This window comes from Chiloscyllium punctatum, chromosome 7 (genome assembly GCF_047496795.1).
Source record: "Chiloscyllium punctatum isolate Juve2018m chromosome 7, sChiPun1.3, whole genome shotgun sequence".
In the NCBI taxonomy this organism is placed as follows: Eukaryota; Metazoa; Chordata; class Chondrichthyes; order Orectolobiformes; family Hemiscylliidae; genus Chiloscyllium; species Chiloscyllium punctatum.
In genome coordinates this window covers 3,288,432-3,311,709 of record NC_092745.1, presented here as the reverse complement: position 1 = coordinate 3,311,709, position 23,278 = coordinate 3,288,432, and the positions used below count along the sequence as shown (strand labels likewise).

At 45.6% G+C, this 23,278-nt stretch overlaps 1 gene segment (V, D, J or C); it reads right to left on the bottom strand.

The window, feature by feature from the left end:
* Window positions 1-223: 223 nt before the first annotated feature.
* Window positions 224-23,278, bottom strand: part of LOC140479538 (Ig kappa chain V region Mem5-like) — a 517,282-nt gene continuing 494,227 nt past the window's right edge. The window contains 2 exon segments of the V gene segment in view: window positions 224-1,097; window positions 10,685-10,719. Of these exon segments, the coding sequence occupies window positions 769-1,097; window positions 10,685-10,719 (364 nt within the window).

Genomic DNA, 23,278 nt, shown 5'->3' with positions numbered 1-23,278 from the left:
ATGATTGGGCCCCAGCAGATTTCTGTTTCGAATCTTGTCAACTTGACAGATTCCAGATCGAAGGGATCTCTTGAAAATGATTGAAGATTGGCTCAAATCCAGTCTTCAGCTGATGTGTCATTGATTGACCATCCAAGCAGCCAACCATGACAACCATTTGCTGAAACGTAGCCAATCAACTGAGGCTGGAGCAGTCTATACACAAAGCACTCAGAGACAGAAATTGAATTTTCTTCATCTTTATTCCCTTTTCCAGATTGACATTGACAGAAAACAGACTGCATTTAACAGCCCAGACAGAGGAAGCTACACAAATTCAAAGCCACAATGGAGCTTGAGGAAAACACTTGTTTAGATTTTCTCAAAAAAAAAGAGAATCCTGTCCTTTTAAACAGTGACAGAACCTTACATTGGAACTGGCGGCTGAGCAGGAAGGAGATCTGGTTTACTGAAGCAGAGACTTCTGAGGTTCACGTTGATTTTGTACAGTGACAGTCTTGAGTATCGAGGAGTTTTACTTGACATCACAAGTCAATGCTGTCCCCAACAAACACTCCCAGAACAGGGGTAGTACGCGGATAGATACAAATTCAATCTCCTTTACACTGTCCCAATGACCTGCCTTAACCGCTGAACCTCAGAAGTGTCTCTGAGCCAGTCCTGAGAAGGAAGAGAGTTGACATTCAGTGCTGACAATGACCTTTGTCCTGCCAGCTCAGCCCTGTTCTATTTAAAGTTGAGTCTCCACTGTGGACTGTCTCGAACACTCTACACACATTCTGATCTCCTGATGCTCTTGCTGAGAGGAGAGGGGAGGGTCACGTGGGTGAGGGCACAGGAGAAGCGAGCGTTGGACTCCCAGTCAGACCCAGAGAGGGTCAGCAGGCTGCTGACACTGTAGGTGCTGTCCGAAGCTCGCAGGTAGTTGCTGGTCTGAACCCCGTCCGAAATGACTGCACCATCCTTCTTCCACTGCACCTCCAGCTCATCGGGATAGAAGTGATTGGCAAGGCACACCAGGGTGGCAGCGCCCTTGGCATCAATCTGCTCCTGGGAGGGGGGCAGCAGGGTCAGCTTTGGCTGAGAGTTGTCACGGCCTGAAAGGCAAGAGAAACAATTTTAATCTCTGGCATAGAAAGGGATTTCTACTCTATGAACGTGAACTGGCAAAACAATCCATTTTGAACATTTGTATCCAACCCCTATAAACCCCATAAAAGAACAGGCATTGTTCAAATTGCTTCTTGGCATGTGGGTGTCACTGGCCATTATTGTCCGTCCCTAATTGCCCCTGAGAAGTTGATGGTGAAAGAGAAGGGACAGTTTTGGACAATCGTTTAGGGAATGAATGCGAGCAGCTGGAAGGGCTATCAATGGGGGAGCATTTCAGTGACAGTGATCAGAACTCAGTGAGATTGAGAGGAGGGATGGAAATGGAGAACCATGGAGCAATTGTAAAATTTTCATTTGGGAACAAACAATTTTACTAAACTGGGCAGTGACTTGGTAAAGCTTGGCTGAAAGACAAAATTCAGGGGTGAAATTAACCAGGGCCTGAGGAAAGCAAAGAGCTGACAGGATGAAATGTGTCCAAATGAAGTCAGGGAAATCCCAGTGATGTTTATAATCACAGAAAGAACAAGAAGAGAATAAAGGAATGTATGAGGCCCATTCGAGAGCAGGAAGGGAACTTGTGCAGAGGTGGAAGATGGAGCAATGGTTCCTCAAGAAAACTTTCCATCTATTTTCACAAAAGAGAGGGACAAAGCAGAAACTGTATTTCAGGAGGGAGCCTGTGAAATGTTGGAACGGCATCTTTCACATCTGAAAGACTCCCAGTTGATCCAAAGAAAATAAAGGTTCATGCTGTCCCCAAGACATTTGCACACAGTGTGGGACTTGTTTGAAATGTGGTCACTGTTGTCATGGAGGAAATGTGGAAGCCAGATTGTACACAACAAGATCTCACAAGCAACAATGAACCAAGGAACACGTTGAGTGATGTTTGTTCAGGGATAAATATCAGTCTGAATATGATTCAAAGCCAAAATAACTGGGATAGTTGGATGGAAAATGAGAAAATGGATGGCAAAGGAGAATGTTGGATTACTGGTTAGTGATGGGACTGATTGTAACCAGAAAATAAAAGGAAAGGACAGAATATTGTGAATGTCATATTGGACGAAGGAAACATAAAAGTGCAGGGAAGCTCAACAAAAGAACAAACGTAAAAGCTTTGTCTTTTAACACGCGAACCATTTGGAATAAAGTAGACAAAATGGTATCACACAATCCAAGGTAATTAAGGAAGATAGGGGCTCATGAGAATTTATGAAAGCATCCAGACCATGTAATAGAATGGAGAGTATGGAAAAGATCAGGAATTGAACTTGATGCCTAGCAGGGTGGAATGGTGGATCAGTGGTTAACACTGCTGTCTCACAGCTCCGGAGACACAGACTCAATTCCAACTGACTGTCTGTGTGGAGTTTACACATTCTCCCCGTGTCTACTTGGGTTTCCTCCCATTGTCACAAAGATGTGTAGGTTAGGAGTATTATCTATGGGAATTGTAGGGTGGGTGGAATACCTTTTGGAGGGTCAGACTGGGCTGAATGGCTGATTCAACACTGTAGGATTTCTATGATTTCTGACAGAGATAACTATGAGAAGGAGGCAGTCAGTGCATGACTGAGGGTGTTGTACTTCGTTGCATCGAGTATATGAAACAAGGTAAATGAGCCTGTAGTGCAGGCTGCAAGGATATCAGGGCTGGGAACTAAATATCCAAGGATGCACATCCTATTGAAAGGAAATGCCAGGGGATAGAGGGTCAAGTGTGAAGGAGGAACTGAAGGTAATCATTAGAAGTTGGGATGTGGTATTGTGGAGACTGACGGTATCAAAATTTGTAATTCCCCAGGGCCTGATGCTCTGCAACTCAGAGTCCTTAAGAAAGTGGGTGTAGAAATTGTAGACACATTAGTGAACATTTTCCAGCATTCTGAAGACTCTGACAGAGTTCCAATGGACTGGACAGTATCCAATATAACTCCACTTTTTAATGAAAGGAGGGAGAGTGAAAATGAGGAATTGTGCATGAGGAAAACGCTGGAGTCAGTTCTTAAAGATACAATAACCGAGCATTTGGAAGCAGTGACAGGATTGGTCCAAGTCAGTATCGATTTACTATAGGGAAATCAGGCCTGACACATCTTCTGGAAGGTTTTGAGGATGTGATCAGTTGAGAGTGGACAAGGCTGAATCAGTGGACAACATAAACAAAAATTGATGAAAACTTTCATCGGTCTTGCAGCATCTGTGGAGAGCAAGCGAAGTTAGCGTTTCGGATTGAGTGACCCTCCCTCAGGACCCAGTGGATGTTGTGTTCTGGAATTTCAAAAGACTTTTGACAAGGCCACATACAAGAGATTAGTGAGTTACATAAAACCTCATGGTATTGTAGGTAATGTATTGACATGGAGAGAGAACTCATTGGCAGATAGAAAGCAGAGAGTTGGAATAAATGGGTCCCTTTCAGAGTGGCAGGCAGTGATGAGTGGGATACCGCAGGGTTCAGTGCGGGGACCCCAGCTGTTCACAATATATATAAATGATTTGGACAAAGGAATTGAATGCAATCCCTACAAACTTGCTGATGACACTCAGCTGGGTGGCAATGTGCGCTGTGAGGAGGATGCTAAGAGGCTGCAGGGTGACTTGGACAGGCTGGCTGAGTGGATAAATACTTGGCAAATGCAATATAATTTGGATAAATGCGAGAGTATCCACTTTGGTGGTAAAACAGGAAGTCAGATTATTAGTGAATGGTGGAAGTTAAGGAAAAGGTGAGGTGCAATGAGAGCTTGGTGTCATGGTGGAACAGTCACTGAAAGGGGGCATGCAGGTGCGGCAGGCAGTGAGGAAAGCTAATGGCATGTTGGCCTTCACAGTGAGAGGATATGTGTGTTGGAGTAAGGATGTCTTGCAGATTTATACAGGGCTTTGGTGAGGCCTCACCTTGAGTACTGTGTGCAGTTTTGGTCTCCTCGTCTGAGGAAGGACATTCTTGCTATTGAGGGAGTCCAGCGAAGGTTCACCAGACTGATTCCCGGGACGGCAGGACTGACATATGAGGAAAGACTGGATCAACTGGGCTTGTCCTCACTGGGATTTAGAAGAATGAGGGTAATCCCACGGAAACATATAAAATCCTGATGGGATTTGACAGGCTTGATGCTGGAAGAATGTTGCCAATATTAGGGAAATCCAAAACTCAGGGTCAAAGATCATGAATAAGGGGTCAGTTATTCAGATGTTGTGAACTTGTGGAATTCTCTACCACAGAAAGCTGCTGGGGCCAGTTTGTTCGATATATTCCAGGGGGACCGTGTCCTTGAGTCTGAAGGGATTTATCGGTAGAGGGGGAGAGTGGGAATGGGATACTGAGATTGCATAATCAGCCATGATCATATTGAATGGTGGTGCAGGCTCTAAGGGCTAAATGGCCTATTCCTCCAGCAGCTTTCTATATTTCTACGTTTCTAATATCGGTGGATGGGGGTGTGTAGGGAGCAAGTTTACTCTGTTATTAAGAAATGAAATTAAATTGACTGCAAGAATAAATATAGAGTTAGACTGCATACAGTCTGTGTGAGTCATCCTAAGAAACCACAAAGGAACAAAGATCCTGATGGGAGTTATGTACAAGCCTCCTCACAGTCGTCGGGATGTGGGTAAGTAAATAAATCAGGAGATAGAAAAGGCAGGTGAGAAAGGCATTATTACAACAGACATGGGACTGCAATATGCAGGTGGACTGGGAAAATAAGGTTGGGAATGGATCTCAAGGAAAGGAATTCATGGAACGTCTGCGAGAGGCTTTTTTTTGGAACAGTTTGTGGTAGACCCACTAGGAAACAGGTAACTCTGGATTTGGTGATATGTAATAAGGCAGCCCTGATTGGGGAGCTGAAGGTGAGTGAACCCTGAGGGGGCAGTGACCATAATGTGATAGAATTCATCCTGCAGTTCGAGAGGGAGAAGCTGGAATTCAATGTAATAAGAGGAGTTAATGAGCAAGTTAGACAAAGGAGAGCCAACGGACATGATCTACGTGGGTTTCCAGAAGACCTTTGACAAGTTGCCACACAGGAGGTTGCGAAATAACCTAAGAGCCCATGGAGTTTGGCGCCCGGTACTGACATGGATAGAGAGTGGGAATAAATGGATCTTTTGCAGGATGGCAGCAGGTGCCTCGTGCAGTTCAGCAGGGGGCAGTGTTGGGACCTCAGCTATTCATGTAACAATTAATTATATATTAATGATCGGGAAAAGGAACTGAGGGCATTGTTCCTAAATTTGCAGATAACACAAAGATGAGGGGAGGGACAGGGAGAGTTTAGGAAGTAGGGAGGCTGCAGAAGGACTTGGAAAGGCTCAGAGAGTGGGCGAAGAAGTGGCAGATGGAATACAGTGTGGGAAAGTATGAGGTTATGCCCTTAGGTTGGAAGAATAGAAGCTTAAACTGTTTTCTAAACGGGGAAATTTGGAATTCTGAAGCATCAAGGTACTCAGAAGTCCTCTTTCAGATTTCTCTGAAGGTTATCATTTCGGTTCAGTTGGCAAATAGGAAGACAAGTGAAATGTAATCATTCATTTGAACTGAGTTAGAATACAAGAGCAGGTGTGTACTGCTGAGGCTTGGAATATTGTGAACAGTTTTGGGACCTGTATCTAAGGAGCGATGTGCTTGTATTGGGGGAGATCCAGAGGAGGTTTATAAGAATGACCCTGGGGGTGCCAGCCTGGTCTGATGAGGAGCTGTTGAGTACTCTGGATGTGTACTTGATCGAGTTCAGAAAGACATGAGGGATCACATTGAACTTACAGAATACTGAGAGGCCTGGATAGAGTGGGTGGGGAGAAGATGTTTCCACTCGTAAGAGAAACTCAGACCAGTGGGCACATCCACAGAGTTAAGGGATAACTCATGAGGACTGAGATGAGGCGGAATTTCTTCTGCCAGAAGGTGGTTAATCTATGGACCTCACTGCTGTGGACGTGAAGCAATTGAGTGTATTTCGGACAGACATTGATCGGCTCTTGATTGGATAGGCGATCAAACATCATGGAAAAATGGTTGTGAGAAACACATCTGCCATAACCAAATGGCACAGCAGACTTAATGAGGAGAATGGCCTAATTCTGCTTTAATATCATTGGGCCTTGTGGTCTTTTGGAGAGACTCTGCCAAACCCCAGAACACTGAAAGCACTGGATTGTGAGCCCTGCTGGAGCTGTTTGTCATCAGAACTTTGCCAAGAGATAACCAAACAGTGGAGAGAGCGCAGATCCTATTCCTTGTAGGAATTTCAGAATGCTTCCTAGCTCCTGGAATACGATGAGAGCAGGAATTGTAGTCAGTGACAGCAGTTGGAGCTCCGGGTTTCGGAGCTTGAGCAGCAGCTGGTGTCAGTGCGGAGCGTCCGTGAGGCTGAGAGCTCCGGGGAGAACACGTTTCTAGATGTGGTCACTCTGCAGCTTCAGAGTATGCAGGGAGAGAGGGAATGGAGGAGCAGCAGACAGTCCAAAAGAACCAGGCAGATAGTACAGGAATACCCTCAGAGTGTCCCACTGTCCAGCTGGGATTCAGTTCAGAATCCTGGTGGGAGTGATGGTTCAGCTGGGGAATGTAGCCAGAGCCAAGTCCCTGGCACCGTGGGGGGCTCAGCTGTACAGGGGGGCACAAGGAAGACTGGAAGAGTGATAGTGAGAGGTGATTCGACAGCGAGTGCAATTGATAGGTGTTTCTGCAGCTGCAGATGGGAATCCAGGATGGTGTGTTATCTCCCTGGTGCCAGGGTCAAGGATGTCACTGAGCAGCTGCAGAGCACTCAGAGGGGAGACGGGGAACAGGCAGCAGTTGTGGTCCACATCGGTCCCAGTGACAGAGGGAGACAAGGGATGTGGTCCTGCAGTCTGAATTTTGGCAGGAAATTTGTAGCAGGAGCTCAAAAACAGAAATCTCTGGATTACTCCAAGGGTCCCACACAAGTGAGAATAGGAACAGGAGGATAACACAGGTGTATGTGAGGCTGGAAAAGTGGTACGGGAGGGAGGGCTTTAGATTCTTGGGACTTTGGGAATCACTCTCGGAGAGATATGACTTCTATAGACCAAATGGGTTGCTCCTGAACAGAGCAGGAACTGAGCTCCTTGCTTGTGTTGTTGGAGAGGGTTTAAACTGCCATGGAAGGGCTGTGGGCACCAGGGGCGAATATCCAAGGAACACGGAATCCTGGAAGAGTTAGATCACCAGAGTAACAAATCGTAACCTATTAGGCAGGGTCAAAGTGAGGAAGGAAGTCATCATTTCTAAACCCCTCTGACCGTGCATGTATGGGACTGCACGGAGTGTGGGGAATAAGATTGGGGAGTTACAGACACAGATTGCCAAGTGGAAATCTGAAGTTGGTGCTGTAACAGATGAGGCTCAAATAAGGACAGGACTGGGTGTTAAATATTCCTGGATACAAGGTGTTCAGGAAAGATAGGAAAGGATGGAAAGGGTGAGAGGTGTGGGATTGGTTAAGGAGATCGGTGCAGAGCTGGAGAAAGAGGATGTCCCAGAGGGCTCAAGGACAGAAGCGATTTGGTTTGAGATAAGGAGCAAAAAAGGTGCAATCAGCTTCGTCAGTGCAGTCTATAGGTCACCAACTAGTGGGAAGGAAGTCGAGTGACAAATCTGCAAGGAATTCACAGCAAACATTCGGGGGACTTTAATTATAAGTATACGACTGGGATAGTAGCAGTATGAAGGGCAAAGAGGGGCCAGAGTTGTGAGAGTGTGCTCAGGTGAATTTTCTCCAGCGGTGTGTTCCCATTCTAATGAGATACAAAGCTCTGCCAGACCTGGATCTTGGGAATGAGGAGGCCCAAGTAGATTAAGTGTCAGTGAGAGGACATTTAGGGAAGAGTGACCATTGTATCACAAGGTTTAGGGTGACAGTGGAAAAAGACAAAGGACAATCCAGAGTAAAGTCATGATCATGGATCGTATCCCATGGAGCACCTCCAAATGTTTTACAATTAGAAATTTTCACTTTCTTTTTAACCAGAATATGAATGAGTCACAAAACAAATATTTTGCCTCAATATTTACCATTAATAAAGGTAGTGAATTGAAGGAAATTCAGAAAATAAATGTTGATGTCTTGAGTAGAGTCCTCATTACAGAAGAAGAGGTGCAGTGCACCTGTTCTTTAAACTGATAGGGAAATCCCTAGGACCTGATCAGGTCCATACCAGTACTTTGTGTGAAGCTTAGGAAGAGACAGTGATACCCCTTGGTGAGATATTTATATCATGAACAGCCACGGGTGATGTACTGGAAGACCGGAGCATGGCTCATGTTGTGCTGTTAGTTAAGAAGGTCTACAAGGAATTCCCAGGGAATTATAGACAGGTGAGGCTGATATCAGTAGGGAATACGTTGTTGGAGGGGATTTTAAAAGCCAGGATTTACCATGCATTTGGAAAGACAAGGATTGATTAAGGATAGTATACAAGGCTTTGTAAGTGGGAAATCGAGTCTCACAAATTTGATTGAGTTTTTTTTAACACGTGACCAAGAAGATAGCTGAGGGCAGAGTGGTAGACATTGTCTACATGGACTTTAGCAAGGCCTTTGACGTGTTACCGCAAGGACAATTGGATAGTAAGGTGAGATTAAATGGGATCCAGGGAGGGCAAGCCAACTGATACAAAATTGGCTTAATGGTTGGAGACAATGTGGTGGTAGAAGGTTATTGTTCAGACTGGAAGCCTGTGACCAGCGGTGTGGTAAAAGGATTGGTTCGGGGTTCATCATTGTTCGTCATTTGTAGGAAATATTTGAATGAGCATATAGGAGGTATGGTTTGTGAGTTTGCAGATGACACCAAAATTGGCGGCATAATGGGCAGTGATGACGGCTATTTGAGAGTACATTTACATTCCATATTGAGATAATAGTGCGGTGTTGCATTTTGGTACAAAAACTAGTCCAGGGCTTACAAAGTTAATTGTAGGGCCAAAGGGAGAGTTGTCAAAGAGGGAGACCAAGGGGTGGAGGCATATTGTGCCTTGAAACTGGAGTGATATGTAGACAGGGTGATAAAGAAAGCATTTGGTACACTTGCCTTCATTGGTCAGAGCATTGAGCAATGGAGTTGGGACATTATGTTACAGCTCTCCAAGATATTGGTCAGGCCACATTTCTGGTCACCCTGCTACTGGCAACATGTCATTACACTGGAAAGAGTGTAAACAAGATGACAAGAAATTCATCAAGACTGGATGGTTTAAGTTATAAAGAGTGGCTGGTTAGGCCTGAGCTATTTTCCTTGGAAGGTAAGAGGCTGTGGGGTGACATTTTAGAGGTTTATAAAATCATGATGGGCATAGATAAGGTCAAAGTCTTTTCCTCAAGGTCTGAGAGTCCAAAACTAGAGTGCAGAAGTTTAAAGCAAGAGGGGAAAGATTCAAAAGGGACCTGAGTTGCACCTCTTTCACATAGAGGATGGTCCGTGTATTCAATGAGCTGCCAGAGGACATCATAGAGGTGAGTCTGATTACAACATTTAAAAGATATTTGAACAGATACATGGAGAGGAAAGATTTAGGGGGAAATGATCCAAACGCAGGCAAAAGGGACCAAGGGGAATAGATAAGGTGAATAGCTCATGAAGGCTGTGATTATTTTGCAGATGAGGTAAAAAAATTCCTGTGGAAAATTCAGGGATGAGGAAAGTCAGTTAAGAAAGTCTATTGGAGAAATTTGGATAGTCTTCCTTGGGGAAGAGAAGGCTGCGAGGACATTTGTTTCAGGAATGTAACATCAGGAGGGTTCTGGACAGAGTAAACAGGGAGAAAATGTTCCCACTCATGAAAGGATTGACAGCAAGAAACCACAGATTGAAAGTAATTAGTAAAATAATCAAAACTGAGATGAGGAAAAACATTTTCAGCCAGTGAGTGGTTAAGGTGTGGAATGCACTGCCTGAGAGTGTGGTGGAGCCAGCTTCAATTGAAACATTCCGAAGGGAATGAGACTGTTATTTGAAAAGGAACAATGTGCAGGGTGACAGGGAGAAGGCAGGAGAATGACACTCAGTGAATTGCTCATTCAGAGAGCTGGTCCAGACAGGATGGACAGAATGGCCTCCTTGTGCACTGTAACAATTCTGTGATTGTGTGGTTGAGCAGAGTTAAAGCTGGGGGAGGTGGGAGCTCGGTGTCTCACTGTGCTGCTGGTGCTGCTGCTGCTGCTGAGGTCAGTGAGGTCAGAGACTGGGACAGGGAGCCAGAGCTCACATCAAACTCTGCCCGTGTCTGTCACACTGAGACTGGCAAGAGGTTACTCACTGATTTCACGACATGCTGCAGGAATGGGACCACAGGCTGCAAATGGACAGAGTTCGTCCACACGGTGAGTAAAACTGACTGATTTATATCTTGCTGCTTAAAGGGGGCAATGGAACTAAAGAAATACAGCTGGACACCCTGTTAGACACCGTAATCCTCAATCAACCATTTCATTCACTGCAGCTCCCCACTAACACCTTCAACAATTCAGTATTTGTGTTTTAGTCAACATTTCAGTATTGACAGGGTTAATAACGGAGGATTGAGATTTACTTACTCAGTCTGAGCTTGGTTCCTGGACCGAACGTAAGGCACAGTGAGAGCTCCCAGTGCAGAGGCTGCACAAAAACCTCTTTCCCTCCATCACTCTCACCCTCTCCCTGTCCCTCTCTGTCTATCGCTCACTCGCACCCTCTCCTTGTCCATTTCTGTCTCTCACCTTCTCTCTCCCTCTCTCTGTCACTCATGCCTTTCTCTTGCTCTGTGTTTCTCATTCTGTTTCTCTCTCTCTCTCTCTCTCTCTCTCTCTCTCTCTCTCTCTCTCTCTCTCTCTATCCGCTCCCCACCCCAGCCCCCACACCCCCTCTCTCTTGCTCTCTCTTATGTGGCCATGGAGTATAAGGGGGAACCTTGAGGCCTTCAGTGAGTAGTGGACACCACAGGGACTGGAGTGTGTAGTGGACGGTGACAATCCCAGCACGGGGTAATTTGCTCAGTTTTATTTAGATCTAACTGTCGGATATGTCAGTTCAGGTGGCGGGACTATGTGTCCATTATTGTACATCTAATATAACTGTGGGATGTATCAGTACAGGAGTTGGGACTGTGCGTCCAGAGATATATATATTAGATATAGCAGTGGGAAGCGTCAGTACAGGAAGTGGGACTATGTGTATTGAGGTTTTTGTACAGCTGTGTATCACTGTGTAAGGACTGTACTCGTACTGACAGTAATAGTCAGCGACATCCTCATTCTGAACGTTGCTGATTGTCAGGGTGAAATGTGTGCTGGATACTTGTGTCCCGGTGAATCTGCTCGAGACTCCTGTGTATCGAGTTGTTGCATCATAGATCAACAGAGAGGGTTTCTGCCCTTCTCGCTGCTGGTACCAGGTAACATCACCACTGGCACTCTGACTGGATTTACAGGTGAGTGTTGCGGTCTGGCCCAGTCCCACTGACAGCACCGGGGGAGACTGAGTCATGATGATGTCCCCACTGATACCTGAGGGGTCAGAGAGAAACACAGTGAAGTCAGAACTGTCACAAAAAGAGCCTGTCAAATGAGAGATTGTTGGAGACACTGAGCATTCCTCTGGTTTCAGCATTTTCCCTTCAATCACAAGTCAGTGGAATTGGAGTGAAATGGAGAGCAGCTAAAGATTCAAGGTGGAAGGAGAGAGATTTGTACCTGCGACACAGAATGCCAGGGGCCAGATCAGCTGGATGTGTGAGATCATGGTGTGTGCTCCTGTCCCTGTGCCTGGTTCCTGATAAACTCTCCCTTCACTGGGCTCTGCTTTATAAAGCTGCAGCCTGTGAGAGTCTGACTGGGTGTTCCTCAGTATGTAAATGGTATCAGGCAGAGAGAGCCACGTCAGCCCCTCACACTTCCTCTTCTCTCTCTCTCGCTCTCTCTCTCATCCTTCCTTTTCATACTTCCTCCCTCCCTTTTCCTATTTTCCTCTTTCTACCTTTCACTTGAATATATTCCTGTAATTTATTGACTACCTCCTCTTTTCTATTTCCATTTCCGTCTCTATCCTCTCCCAATTATATAATCATGTATATCTTTCCCTTTTTCCATGTATGGTTGACACTCTGTCTATCTCCCTTTCCTTCTGTGTTGGTTGGTCTCTCTCTCTGTCTCTGTCTCTCTCTCTCTCTCTCTCTGTCTCTCTCTCTCTCTCTCTCTCGCTCTCTCTCGCTTATTATCCGTTCCTCTCCTTCACTTATTTTTCTACCTGTTTCCTCAATCATTCTTTCCTTTTATCGTCAATCTCTCATGACCTCAGTCACTCTTTGTCTCTCTCCCTCCCTCCAGTCACTCTCTAATTGATCTCTCTAGCAGGCATTATTCCAGGATATTGGAACTCTGAGGCCTGGAGCAAGAGCTAAATGCCTCGCCCTCTTTCACTCAATCTCACAATGTACACATGCTCTCTCTCTCTCTCTCTCTCTCTCTCTCTCTCTCTCTCACACACACACACGCACACACACACTCACTATGTGTGTCTTCTGTCCTTCTCTCAATCAGAATCTCGATGACATGAGCAGCAGTTAACAAGTCTGTACTGGTCATCCATGATCTAACAACACTAATCCCAACTTGGCATTGAGGGGGAGATCAGCCATGATCATGTTGAATGGCAGAGCAGTCTCACAGGGCCAATCCCGAACCCTAACCCTAATTCTAACACTGATACTACCCCAACTCCATGTTTCTATCTTTCTATGTCTGTGTTATCTTCAACCTCTGCCCTTGGGTATTGATCCCTCTACTCATGGAAAAATTGCCTTCCTGTCTACTCTATCTCTAACCCATATAATCTTATCACCCTTTATCAGGTTCCCTCTCAACCTTCACTGCTCCAAGAGAAACAATCCCAGCCTTTCCAATCATTCCTCATAGCTCAGACCCTCCAGGTCAGGCAGCATCCTGGGAAATCTGCTCTGCACCCTCTCGAGTACAGTCATATCCCTCTCATAATGTGGTGAACAGAACCTGTTTGTCTGCCTGTATGTCTCTCTCACTAGATTCCCTTTACTCCAGTCTCATATCTACTCTGTCTCTTTCTCTGTCTCAGTCACACTGTCTCAGACCCTGTCTTTCTCTCTCTTTTCTTCAACCACACTATCTTTGCCTCCCTTTACCTCTCTCTCTCCCTGCACTCAGCTTACACTGCCTCAAACTCTCTCTCTTTGTCACACCCTGTCCTTCCATCTCTATCTCTCTGACTGTCTTTCTCTCTCTCTCACTCCCTGCCTCACTCTTTCCCAGGTGACAATAGATAAATCTCCCTCTGCTCTGCCCCACTAATGGATTTTAACCCTTGACCCCAGACACATATCTTCTCCTGGACGAAGGCCAAATTTCTCACATTGACCATGGTTTGGTGTCTCTGCAGAACATGGACACATTCTTGCCAAATGAAGGGCAATTCTGTGCTGTTGGCCTATTCTCACTGGGGACTGGATTGGACATAAACCTCATTCCATGAAACCCAGCAGAGAGAGGAGATCCTCAGGCCATCAGTGTGAGCTGGAGGGACGGGGCAGGCTCTGACCCACTGACCCATCCTGTCCATCCACATCATGTTCCAATTCCTTCCTCTCTCCTTTCTGTTCCATGGTCAGGCTCTGGATCAGGGTGTTTTACTGGGATGAGGTCAGGACAATCACACAGTTACAACAGAAAGGAACTGAACCCCACACCTACCATGATGTCCATCTCCCACTGTGACCCTCCAATAGAGACCAGTAAATATGGAAGTCATTCCCACCGGACAACGAATAGAGACCATTAAACATGGGCCTCTTTGCCACTGTACTCTCTCATGGAGACTTGCAATTATGGGCCTTCTTCCCACTGAATAGTCCAGCAGAGACGAGTTAAAGATGGACTTTATTCCTGTTGGACCTTCCAGTAGAAACCAGGAAAGAAAGGCCAACATTTCATTGAACTCTCCAGTACAGACCAGTAAATATGGAGCAGCTTCAAATTAAGACCAGTAAACAACGATCTTTGGAACGTTGGAAGGAGGAGCAAGAATAAGTAATTCAGCCCTTCAAGCACGTTTGGCATTTAACATAATCATGGCTGATCTTATCCTCATCTCCACTTTCCAGACTGCTCCCTGTTGCCCTCTATCCTGCTTTTCGTCAGAAAAATATCTGTTTCTTTCTGGAATCTGTTGATTGAATCTGCCTTCACTGCACTCTCGGGGCAGTGACTTCCACAGATTCTCAACCATCTGAGAGAAATAGTAAGAATGGAACAGAATCCCTACAGTACGGAAACAGGTCATTCAGACCAACAAGTCGATCACGACCCTTGAAAGAGCATTCCACCCAGACCTGTTCACCCTACCCTTTCCCCTGTAACCCTACATTTGTCATGACTAATGAACCGAACCTACACATCCCTGGACACTATGGGTAATTTAGCATGGCCAATCCTCCTAGGTTGTACATCTTTAGACTATGGGAGGAAACCGGAGCCCCCAAGTGAAAGCCATGCAGACAGGGGGAGAATGTGCAAACTCCGTACAGTTGCCAGAGGATGGGATCAAACGGGGGTCCCTTGCAATGTGAGGCAGCAGTACTCACCGCTGTGCCACCTGTAGTTTCACCTCATCCCAGTTTTGAACCTACCTCCTCTCACTCTATATCTATGGCCTATTGTTCAAGACTGGTCCACAAGAGGGAACATCTGTTCCATCTCTGCCTTATCAATCCCCTTTAGCATTTTATGTACCTCTCACAGATCCCCCCCTCATGTGACTGAATTCCAGTCAGTACAAGCCCAAGCTATTCAGCCATTCCTGTACGACAGCCATTTCATCCCGGGAATCAGTCTGGTGAACATCTTCTGAAAAGTATCCTGTGCCACCATATCCTTCATCAAGTAAGTAGACCAAAACTGGACACAATGCTTCAGATGTGATCTCACCAATACCTCACAGAATTGTAACAATATTTCTTTATTTCTGTAATCCAGTCCTTTTATAATAAATACCAAGATTCCAATTGCTGCAAGAAATGCCAACATTCCAATTCCATGGGGCTCAGTTTCCACTGAAACTCCAACAGAGATCAGGAAACATGGGCCTCCTTCCATCAGGACTCTCCAATAGACACCAATAAACCTGGACATTGTTCCCACTGGACCACGAAATAGAGATCAGTAAACATGGTTCTCCATCCCACTGGAATGTCCAATGGACATGAATAAGCCTGGGCCTCTTTCCCACTGGACCCTCCAGTATCGGAGACTCAAACCCCACATCCTCTCCATCACATTGGTCTCTTATTTCAATCTCCACAACATTATTTGCCTCTGTATTACATCATCCCCTTTACCACAGAAATCTTTATTCCTGCTCATCCCACCTCCAAACTCCATGATTCCGATGTCCTTTCCCAGCTTACTCCATCTGTGTTCCATAAATTCCAAATTGTCTGAAATGGAGTGGCCCCTTCCCTGTCTCACACGTCGGAGACGATGGACAGATTTTGTATTAGTAATGAGTTGAAGCATTCTGGAAAGTGAATGTGGTCAGAATTGCTCAAACTGATGATGGCTCCTGCAGTTGAATATCCTGCTGGCAAGCTCCAGACTTTTACACACAGAATGGGGAAGTGTGTATAGTAGGGATATATTGTAGGGCTCCATGGAACTATCCCTCAGCAACAAGTGTCCCTCAGGAGGGGAGAGAGAATGTTCAGGGTCCTGTGCTCCATTTCCCAGCCCAGGCTCTTCCTGAATGGCCTCCTCCTGTGCTGGGGAGCAGATTTAGGACTGAATTGAGAAGGCACTTCTTCAGCCAGAAGGTTGTGAATCGATGGAAATTGCCTGCCCAGTGAAGTGGTTGCTGTTTCCTCAGTAAATGTGTTTGAAGCTAAGACAGATATTTTTTGAACAGTAAAGGAATTAAGGGTTATGGTGAGAGGGTAGGTAGGGGGAGCTGAGGCCAGGAAAAGATCAGACATGGTCTTATGGAATTGTGGAGCGGGCTCGAGGGGCCAGACGGCCTACTCCTGCCCCTCATTCTTATGTTCTTCCAGATTCCAGGGAGTGCAGATGGTTCACAGTTTTGTCCCGTCTCAGTAACAAAGGTCCAGCTGCTCCGAGCTCCTTCTTTCGCTTCCGCTATTGATGAAGTTTCAACCTTGCGATCTGACAGTCTTTGCAGTTATTTTTTACACTGGGGCTTTCTGCTGTGGTCAGAATCTCTAATAATAAGTGTCCAATCAGTGACAATCACAGCAGCTAAGAGCAGTCAGGACTGAGGAGACAGGCTCAATGAGAAACATAATGGGAAGATCAAAGCCATCCACTTCAGATCTTGGTACAAATTCCAAAACTCTCCCTGAGCACTGTCTGCGGCTCAACCAGACTCTTTACAAAAACAGAACAGTTCTGAAAAAGGTTCACTTGACCCAAAATGTAAACTCTGCTTTCTCTCCACAGATGGTGCTAGACCTGCTGAACCTTTCCAGCAATTACTGTTTCTGTTTCTCATTTACAGCAACCACAGCTTTTTCAGCTTTTATTTAGTATCAGACTCCTTTGAGGCTGATCTGAACCCCAAATCCTCCACGTCACAGAGATCACTCACTGAAAATCTCTTTGCATTGGGACACCAAATGTGATCAATTCAATGTTGTCCTGGGCCACATCATAGCCACTGCCCTCTGTAAACTTCAGCTCATTCCAAACTCTGCTGCCCGTATCCAAAGTCTCACCAAATCCCATCCCCATCCCGCACTGTCCTCACTGAGCTACATTGGCTCCCAGTCCAACAACATCTCTAGTTAAAAATTCTCATCCTTGTTCTCAAACCCTCCCTGTCCTCCACCCTCCCTATCCAAGTAACCACCTCCTAGCTGCCTCATTCGGGAGAGTTATTAATCTTAGATATATAGCTCTCTAATCCTTTGTGCACATCTTTGAGAGATATTGTGAAATGCTGAGGTCCCAGCACAGATCCCTGGGAAACCACTATTTGCATCTTTCTCATTGGAGAGCACACACATTATCCTTCCTCTCTGTCTCCTGCCTCCAAACTAATTCCTGAAAAAAGGCAAATGTGTTTTTTCAATCAATATGTTTCCATGTTGATGAATAGTCTCTCAAACAGTGAAGCTAGGAGCAGGAGTCGCCATTGGAGCTTGTTCCGCCATTCAATATGATCATGGCTGATCATCCAACACAATCACATGTTCCACTTGCACTCCATAACCTTTGATTCCTTTCGTCCTGAGAACTATATCATACCCTTTCAGGAAAATATTCAGTGGTTTGGGCTCAACTGCTTTCAGTGACAGAAACTTCCACAGGCTTCCCATTCACTGGATGAAAAACTTTCTTTCCATCTCAGCCCGAAATGGCCTTTCCCATATCCTTAAATTGTAATCCTTGGTTCTGGGTTCCCCAGGCATCAGGAACATCACGCCTTGACCTGTTAGGATTTTCAAGTTTTCAATGTGACTCCCCTCAATCTTCGAACCTCCAGTGAATATAATCCTCACTGATCCAGTTTCTCATCAGATCGAAGTGCTGTCATCCCAGGAATCAGTCTGATAAACATTCACTACTCTCCCCCCACACCCAGAACATCCTTCCTCAGATAAGGAGACCAAAACTGCACACAATACAATCATAAAATCACACAGTACAGAAGAGGCCCTTCGACCCATTGGACCTGTACCAGCCAAACCACACTAAACTTACACCGGTCCCAATTTCCAACACGAGGCCCATAGGTTCAAATGTTAGGAAATTGTAAGTGTTCATCCAAGTACTTTTTAAAAGTTGTGAGATTTTCCAACTCACCTGCCATCCCAGGCAGTGCAAACCAGACCCCCCACTACCCTCTGAGTGAAAACCTGCTCTTCAAATGCCCTCTAAAGCTCCTGTCTTTCACAGTGAATGTGTGCCAACTCTAAGTAAAGGGAACAGCTGCTTTGTATCCACACTGTCAATACTCCTCATGACCGTATACATCTCTATCAGGTCCCCCTCCACCTTCTCTGCTTCAAAGAAAACAACCCAAGCTTATCCAGCCTCTCTTCATCGTTGAAATGCTCCACCCCAAGCAACATCCTGTTGACTATCCTCTGCACCCCGTCCAGTACAATCCCATCTTTCGGATCATGTGGTGACCAGAACTGCACACAGTACTCCAGCTGTGGCCTAACCAAAGTTCTGTACAGCTCTAACATATCTTCCTTAACATATCTCTAACATATTTTCATCTAAACTGGAAATGATAAAGGCAAGTATCCCATATACCTTCATAAATACCTTATTCACCCGTTACATCTTCCAAAGTTCATCACCTCACATTTATCTGGGGTAGGTTCTATCTGACTCTGATCTGCCCATCTGAACAATCCAGTTAGATCCTCCTGTAACCTAAGACCTTCTTCCTCACTGTCAACCATCTGCCAAACCTCGTGTCATCTACAAACTCAGTCATCATCCACTCACCCCCACCCTTCACCTCTCACATTCTCATCTTCATTGTTTCAATACATCCTGAACAATAAGGGACCCAGCACTAATCCCTGTGGTATCCCACTGCACACTGGGCCCAGTCACACAAACGACCTTCTGCCTCCACCCACTGTCTCCTGTCACTGAACCAGTTTTGGTTTGAATATTTCAGGTGTGGTCTCACTAAGCTCCCATACAATTATAGCAAGACATCTCTGATCCTGTACTCAAATCTTCTCACTATGAAGATAACATATCGTTTACCTTCTTCACTGCCTGCTGCACCTGCATGCTACCCACCCTATCAATGCAATCTCCTGACCTGGGAATAGGGTACAAATCCATCTTTGTGACTCCATTCATTTTCCTATAATTGACACAGGATCGAATTGAAACATTTGGTTTCAGAACCAACACTGCAAGAGATCCCCAATTACTCTTACAGTTCAATCAGTGTACCCTGTCTAGTTTGTGATCAGTAATTTGCTGATTTTTAGATGGTTAGAATCATCCCTAGATCCCTGGTTCTGCCACTGGATTTATTTTAAAATGTCAACTGAAGAAGGCAGTCAATGGGTGTTTCAGGGCAAAAGAATCTCTACGTTTACTCAATACAAAAGATATGTATAATACAAGAACGATTGCAAATGTAATAAAAAGTGAAATTAACCCTGTCATTTGTACAGAGAACAGTAATTAAATACACCATCAAATTAAACACAGGTTATAACCTATTAGAAACTAGACTCGAAAAGTGTGGCGCTGGAAAAGCACAGCAGGTCAGACAGCATCTGATGGACAGGAGAGAATCGCCGTTTCAGGCATAAGCTCTTCATCAGGAAGGTTGGGGGGAGGTGCAAGGGGGCTGAGAGATAAATAGGAGGGTGGGAAAGGGATGGGGGCAAGTAGCTGGGAAGGTGATAGATAGATAGATGCAGGTGGGGGGGTGAGGTGATCGTGATAGTTCAGAAGGGATGGTGGAGGAGATAGGTATTATGGATGATGGACAGATACGAAAGTTCAAGAGGGTGGTGTCCAGTTGGAGGATTGGACATTCGTTTGGGCGGGGTGGGGATGAGGGGAGATAACGAAACTGGTGAAATCAACATTGATACCGTGTGGTTGGGGGGTCCCAAGGTGGAAAATGTGACATTCTTCTTCCCTACATGGTGGCTCAGTGGTTAGCACTGCTGCCTCACAGCACCAGGGTCCCAGGTTCGATTCCAGCCTTGGGTGACTGTCTGTGTGGAGTTTGCACATTCTCCCTGTGTCTGCGTGGGTTTCCTCCGGGTGCTCCAGTTTCCTCCCACAGTCCAAAGATTTGCAGGTCAGGTGAATAGGCCATTCTAAATTGTCTGCAATGTTAGGTAAATTAGTCAGTGGGAAATGCTCCTGGGTGGGTTACTCTTCAGAGGGTTGGTGTGGACTTGTTGGGTCAAAGGAATGTTTCCACCTTATAATCTAATCCAATCCAAAAGCTCAGGTGAATTGGCGATGCTAAATTGCTCATAGTGTTATGTGCATTAGTCAGGAGTAAATATAGGGTCGAGGAATGAGTCTGGGTGGGGTACGCTTTGGAGGGTTGGTGTGGACATGTTGGGCCGAATGGCCAGTTTCCATACTGTAGGGAGTCTAATCTAATCCAATCAGACTTCGAGTGGCTTGGAGTTGGCAGTCGAGGAGGCCCAGGACTTGCATGTCCTCGGCAGAGTTGGAAGGGGATTTGAAGTGGCCGGCCACAGGGTGGTGGGGTTGTTTGTTGCAGGTGTCCCAGAAATGTTCCGCAAGTTCGTCCTTCCCAACATTCCTGATGAAAGGTGTCTGTCCAAAATGTCGATTCTCCTGCTCCTCAGATGCTGTCTGACCTCCTGTGCTTTTCCAGCGCCTCACTTTCCGACTCTGACCTCCAGCATCTGCAGTCCTCACTTTCTACTATTCGAAGCAAAACAGTTTGAATCACACAAACTTTGATCAGGCTCCCTACCCTTGGGGTCCCAATGCACTGTCACCAGCCACCATCCCCTCCCTGCGAGCTCAGAGGGAAACTTTGGGGAATCAGGATTTTCAGCTCAGCACCAAGGAAAATACAGGTTTAAAATGTGTCCTGTTGGTGAGGTTCTCGCCGTCAGTTCTCTTGGCTCAGGACAGGTCTGTGAGAAAGTGAGGACTGCAGATGCTGGAGATCAGGGTTGAGAGTGTTGTGCTGGAAAAGCGCAGCAGGTCAGGCAGCATCCATGGAGCGGGAGAATTAACGTTTCGGGCATAAGCCCTTCATCAAGAATAAGACCTGGGGGCTGAGAGATAAATGGGAGAGGGGGGTAAGACTGGGGCGAAGGAATCTGGGAATATGTTTGGAAAAGGCCTGTCTCTGGAAGCTCTTGTTCAGATCGTGTTTGGTTGGTGTTCCTGCTCTCGGGTGTCCATTGTTGCGATGATGTTCTTGGTTTGGTTCCTGGATGCAGCTTCTCTATTCAGCCTCTGTGGTTCTTGGTTCTGAAGCTGCTTGTTGGGGCTTGCTGAAGCTGTTCCTGCAGAAACTTGTTGTTGAAAAGGCTCACCCTCAGATTAGGGCTGGCTGTTATACAGACTGTGTGCCCCATTTTCTCCCTTCAGATCTGTATTGTCCAATGTGTTTTTGGTGTTCCCTTTGGGGTCAGTTGGCTTCCTGACAGTTAAGAGTGTTTGTGAATGTATCTTGATTGATGTTGACTGCCCAATATCTCTGTGAATAAATATTGATTGTGTTGAATGTCGAGTATCTGTGTCAGTTCCAAAGTGTCTGTGTTAGTAGGCCGAGGCGTAAAAATGAGGTTCAGTCTGAAGAATGAGGTCTGGTTGGTGTCTCTTTCAGGGTTGAGGTGTGAACTGGAATTCCAGCAAGAACAATGGTTCCAGGCAGCCATCTCCGTGTCTCTGTGTTTTCCCAGAGCTCAGCCCAGCTGCCTCTTTATTTTTAAATGGTTTTTAAAAATCCAGGGTTTTAGATGATTTGGATATTTGCTCAATTCCAACATGGGAGAACTCCAATTACTCTGACAAATCAATCAATTGATTCTCAAATAAACATTGAGCTTCCTTTGTTACTTTGGCCAGTTTCTCTGGTTTTAACCAAAATGGGTTTTGTTTTATTGGGTCTGAATTATCTACCTCCACATCATGTTCAATTAATGTGACCCATCCAAGTGTCTCTTTTCCGACCATGTATCAGTGCAAAATGTGGCCATTCATCCCATCAAGTCCACTCTGCCTTCTATCATAGTTCATTTGTTTGTCAACCCCATTCTCCTGCCTTCTCTGTTACCCTTGATTGGTTTATCAATCAAGAACCTATCTATCTGTCTTAAATACACTCCACAGCACTCTGCAGCAATGATCAATCCACAGATTAACCATTTTCTGGATGATGAATCTCCTTCTCATCTCACTTCCAAAGGATGGCCCCTTCTGAGGCTGTGCCCTCAGGTCCCAGTCTCTCTGCCAAGTGGAAACATCGTCTCCATGTCTACTCTATCCAGGCCTCTCAGTATACTGTATGTTTCACTGAGATTCCCCCTCATCCTTCCAAACTCCATCGAGTACAGACCGAATACAGGCCTCAACCACTCCTCACACAAACTTCTTTGTATTCTCTGAGCAATCTCATTCTGTCCCCCTGTTGATCTTTCTCCAGATACAAAAATAGTGTCTGAATTCTGTAATATCTCTGAGTTTGTTCACCTCACCGAAGGAAGTTCACTTTGGGAATTGACCAATTCTCTTTGGCTCTCACACTTTTTCTCATCCTCTTTCTGCTACACTCAGTGCTGGACACACCTCTACACAACTGAATGGTTCCTCAAAAACTGGGAGAGGAATTAAGGATGCTGCTTTCATCATGTGTGGAGGTTTACCTACAACTTGACAAGTTTTTTTAAAAATGTATTCACTTTGTGGAATGTGAGCATCGCTGGCTGGCCAGCATTTATTGCTCATCCCTAGTTGCCCTTGAGAAGGCTTTTGATGAGCTGCCTTCTTGAACTGCTGCAGTATACCTGCTGTGGGTTGACCGACAATACCATTAGGGAGGGAATTCCAGAATCTGGAGCCAGCAACAGTGAAGTGACACAATACATTTCAAGTCAAGTTGGCTTGGAGGGGAACTTGAAGGTGATGGTGTTCTCATATATCTGGTGCCCTTGTCCTTCTAGATGGAAATGGTTGTGTTTGGAAGGTGCTGTCTGAGGATCTTTGGTGAATTTCTGCAGTGCATCTTGTAGATAGTGCACACTACTGCTGCTGAATGTCGGTGGTAGAGGACATGGTTACATGTGCATGCAGTGCCTATCAAGCGGCTGCTTTGCCCTGGATGGTGTTCAGCTTCTTGAGTGTTGTTGGGGGCTTCACCCATCCAGGCAAGTGGGGAATATTCCATCACATTCCTGACTTGTGCCTGACTTGGGCCAGGCTTTCAAGAGACAAGAGGTGAGGTACTTGCTGCAGTATTCTTAGTCTCTGACCTGCTTTTGTAGCCACTGTGTTTATTTGGTGAGTTTCAGCTGGCTATCAACTCCCAGGATGTTGATAGTGGGGGACACGTTCATGGTAACACCACTGAATGTCAAGGGCCACTGGTTAGATTGTCTCTTATTGTTGACAGTCAGAGTCTAGCAT